We start from the raw sequence: 4,643 nt of genomic DNA, 5'->3' as shown, positions 1-4,643 counted from the left end.
TTGTTTAATTAGAACTAAAGATTTCAAAACCCATTTAGTCCCAGGCCACACTGTCACATGTTTAGAGCCTTATATGTTTCCTGTTAGTCTGAGATGTTGATTGAAAAGGAAAACTTTTTATAATTAAAGGGAAAACTGTTTTTGTCTTTTGGTTTTATTGAATGTGTTGGATTAAGGAGATGAATTTTGCTGTGGCATATATCTGCAGAAACCCCATTGTTTTGTAAAGGTTTGCTCTGGCTGTGTGATTGAATGGTGTTTTGTCAGACACTATTTAGACAATATCAACCAAAGACCATCATGATTTCTGTCTTAAGAGGTGTTTTATTTTTAAAATACTTAGACTTTTGTTTGTCTGAATCCCATATGATAATCCACATAATGTAGAGAGAATATTTTTGATATGCAAGAAACACAATTTAGTCATCAAAGTAGTATCCAAGTGAGTTTTAGCTTTCTCAGTTAGGCATCTTTGATCAAATAAGTATAGTTTCCACAAAAAAAGAGTTTTAATAGTGTTTCCATTTCCAACTGACCTCTGAAGCAGAATATTTAATTAAAATATGAAAGGATTAATTCTTGATATAAGCACAAGGAAATCTACAATCTTTTTTTATTGCCAGTACCCATCACTAAACTCAGTTCAAATTTTGATGGGAGATTTAAATATAGCCAAATAAAGAAACCTGACAATGAAAAGCACTATTGGAATGTTATCCTGCAGTCCATTCTGAAGTGTTTTATCAGTGATTTGATACATCTGATATTTCCTGGCCTAATCTTCAACTTATGTAAATCAATGTTCCTTCAATAGATGTCAAATAAGGTAAGCTAATTTGGCCAAGCCAAAGATTTAGCCTAACATATGCACCTTATTTGTGTTATAGGTTACAAATATTTGCACACACCTAAATCACATTACCTGTTTTTGCACTTCACACGCTACACTTGGTGGAAAAGTCTTGGGGACGTTATCAAAACACAGTTCGGTACTTAATACTTCCACATAAACACAGCAAATATAAGAAGTAATCGAAATGTTGAAAGAACAGTATAGTCAAGCAAATAATTACTAGCTTAGTGTTTCAGTTGGATAATGGTGCATATCATTAGGCATTATATTTAGTTACTCTCCCTGCATGTTTTTACTTTACATTTTTGTGTATAATTTTTCAAATATGAAAAGATAATTAACCTAAATTGATGTTAGATTTTTTTTGATTTGCTAAAATCTGCCCTCCTTATTTTCAAGTGTATGCTCTAACTTATATGCATAACAGATATAGATATAAATATTTGTAGAATTTGGTACATGATACACTCAATGTAAAGAGTAGTCTGTGGAATCATTTGCTTAATAATGGGCACATCTACGCAAGACACTTACTGCGCATTAGTCTAATAAGACTGTGCAGCAGTATGTGCTAATAGCCTATGGCACAGTGTTATTAGGCTAATGTACAGTAAGTATCATAAAATAAGTATGTGCTGACACTACTGCATAGTAACTCTAGTTACTGCGCATTTAGTTAGTACTTTATTAAGTAAGCACTAAACTAAATGTGTAGTAATTAGGGCACATAAATAAAAAAATAGATGCACCCAATAAGTTTTAAAACCATGTATAATGATTTAATGCTGTGAAAAGTAATATGATTAAGGTGACTGCTAAAAAAGACATCAACTCCTGATTTGAGAAACTTATAGTTATTAGGAAATTTGCAAAAGCTATAATGTAATGTAAAAACCATAATGCATAGGGCATGACACATACCACAGAGTAACGATAAGTTTGTATCACAGCACACTCTATGTCCCAAGGCACTCAAAATGCTAAGATACTAATGAGCTAGAGAAGAACATTTCCATGCTACTTAGTTTGTACTGTAAAATATAACCAGAAAACCAAAGTATGACAAATAACGGAGCAAGCATACCCTAACAAAACTTGTGACAAGTAAAACTTTATTTGTGATCATTAATAATATAGATTTTGTGACAGAGAGTAGTAGGCGGAGGCAAACTTTTTAAAATAAAAAAAATCTATATTCATGACAGTCTGGGAACTGGTATGCTAGGAGCAAAAGCTGGTATTTGTCTGGCACATTCAAATCCTTGATAATATTGCATATGTATTCTCATTCAGACTTACCGACTGATGCAATGAAGCATACCAGGGTCAATTTGTTCTTGTACAACCTTCCCCCCACAAACCCACCCCATAAAATCCCCCATATAAAAATCATACTTTACTTTGTTGTTTGCTCTTCCGCATCTCTCTCTGTCCCATTCTTATTTCAGATATATACAAAGCTAGTATTTCACAAGGATAATCTTACAGACAGAAAGGAAATCAACAGATAGCAGAGACTTCTTCAAGTCAGTGCTATTCACACTGAAACTTACATTAAGTTGAGGATTGGCCCTGGATAGATTCCCTCCATAGTGTCATTGTTTGGCAACATCATGCTTATGTCTGCCTCATAGCTTAGGCTACAGTCTGAGAGCACGAAAATGTATACTTTAAAATATAGCTGTTAATTACTCTTTAATGTTCGCTATAATTCTATGTTCATTTAGCACTGTTATATATAAGTGTTTTAAATTGTCTGTTAAAAAATGAAGGCAAATTTCAAACACAAAGCAATTTTTTTCTATTTTTGTCCTTACCTTGACTTTCATGCAAAAATTAAAACATACCTACCTCATATTATCAGTGTAAAACGCTCTAAATATATTTGCATTACTCAATTATTCTTTAAAGTACACAGATGGTATTAAAAAGAAAGTAAATCATGTAATACCTTTACTTTTACCTATGGATTTGATGAAATGGTTCCATGAAGAAAGCATTTCCAGACAGAAAGAGAATAAAGAAGAAGAGAAACAACAATAAGAGTCATGAGTAAATGCAGTAATATTTGAACATGAAAAGAGGCAAAGTATAAAATAAGTGTTTGGAGACAAATGGAGATGCAATCAGTGTCATATTAGGAATTTAGTTTATTTTTTTTTCCAATAATGTACATGCACAAAAACACAGTATTAACTCATGCTTAGTTAAAGAAAAGGGTGCTGCATAATTGACAGACAATGACTAAACAGGAGAAAAACCACTGATTTCATTCAGTTTCAAAACTGTAGTCTCAGCATTCCAGAAGGCAGGAGCAGGTGCTTTCTGCATGTTTCCAATCAGCCATGCATTAATGTAAATGGTCTCTTCACTGTTTACAATATGACAAGCTGAATGTCTTCTTTCAGGAGCTATCTGATGAGTGCTCTTGTACTTCTTTTGTCTTTATTAGAATCACCCATAATTGTGTTTTCTGATAAATTCACAGAATTGTCTCAACCACCTTCTTAAGTCTCTTACTTCTTTTCAGTTATTATATTGCGAAGGGGGGTGGGGGGTGGGGGCTGAGGGCACGGGTGGGACAAAAGCTTAAGGAGCAAACAAAAATATATATAATGAAAGAAGAAAGATGTGACTAATATTATGTGTTCATTTGCAGCCAAAGACAGCTTTCAAGCATTTGCCCATCATTTGCAGTGATGGATTCAAAGCAGCTACAGAACAAGAAGAAACAATGAAAGCAGAGTGGAAAAGGAACAGAGCCCATACCTTGGTCGCCCATCATCAGGTGCGCCAGACCTTGAAGGGAAACAAGAGCACAGTCAGCAATGAACAAGGGAGCATGGGAAGGTGGTATTGTCACAGTGACAAAAATGTTTTGTGACAGGCATCTGTTTCCTATGAGATGTCTGTATCACAGGGAAATCAAAGAGCATTTTTCAACCACTGGTTGGAATGCTTTGGGGCAAAGAGTAATAGTACTGCAGTTCAAACACTGGGTAATGCTGTATTCTGGATTTTTTCTATATCATAGTTGGAATGAGAAAAAATAATAATAAAATGATTTAAAATCCAACCAATTCCTTAAATGTTCCATCTGTCTTTTATGCATTTTGAATACATTGCTTCAAACACTTGTACTAGGAGGACCTTCTGTCCTCTAGCTATTAAATATTAAAAACCTTGAGAAGTGTAAACCTGAAAAATGGGCTGGGTCTGATCTTTTTCCCCTCATAAAAAATGAGCATTTTAGGTAATTAAATAAAATTCCTTTGTAACACTGAAATGATAACGCAAAGGATGTCTCCTTATTTGTGTGAACCATTTGATAGAAGAATATGTTTGTTCCAGATGATGCAAAATTATTAAGTATCCAGTAAAAAGTTAAAAAATAAAAAAGTAAATCAAGTGATAGATTATGAAGTAGAGCTTCTTGAAATTTGTTCAAAACAGGTCATACTTTTAAATACAGATTTTAAGATGACATTCAACCAGATTTGTACAGGTTTAATCAGATTTCCAAAAAAATAATGTATAACTCCTGCCATTCAATCAGGGTCAAATTTCTTCAGATTCCAAATCAGCAATATTCAATTATTTAAGCAAATTATAGCAAAAAAAAGGGAAAAAAAGCCTTACAGTCTCTTTAGAGATAATTTGAAATGGAAGGAAAATATACTATACATATATTGTATGTCAGTCATTTTTTTTCTTGAGACTAGAAGAATTTAGAATTTTATGTCCAATCTGAAAACTGACATTCTTAATGAAATTGCCCATTCTCAGAATT

General features: G+C 33.2%; 1 protein-coding gene across 29 annotated transcripts in view; it reads right to left on the bottom strand.

Moving 5' to 3' along the window:
• The window catches only part of NRXN1 (neurexin 1), a 1,443,145-nt gene that overhangs the window by 1,305,930 nt on the left and 132,572 nt on the right, over positions 1–4,643 (bottom strand). For 17 of the 29 annotated variants that reach the window (XM_019516265.1, XM_019516266.1, XM_019516286.1 and 14 more), the window contains 2 exons: positions 3,623–3,652; positions 2,805–2,816 (listed from right to left, as the gene is read on the bottom strand). The exons of 5 other annotated variants lie outside the window; for them this stretch is intronic. In XM_019516265.1, coding sequence (XP_019371810.1) covers positions 2,805–2,816; positions 3,623–3,652 — 42 coding nt within the window. The remainder of the gene's footprint in view (positions 1–2,804; positions 2,817–3,622; positions 3,653–4,643) is intronic. 7 more of the 29 variants (XM_019516268.1, XM_019516274.1, XM_019516281.1 and 4 more) reach the window with 1 other exon arrangement.

This window comes from Gavialis gangeticus, unplaced genomic scaffold, assembly GCF_001723915.1.
Source record: "Gavialis gangeticus isolate Ggan-Ray unplaced genomic scaffold, GavGan_comp1, whole genome shotgun sequence".
Lineage (NCBI taxonomy): Eukaryota > Metazoa > Chordata > Crocodylia > Gavialidae > Gavialis > Gavialis gangeticus.
This window is presented reverse-complemented; position numbering and strand designations above follow the sequence as displayed.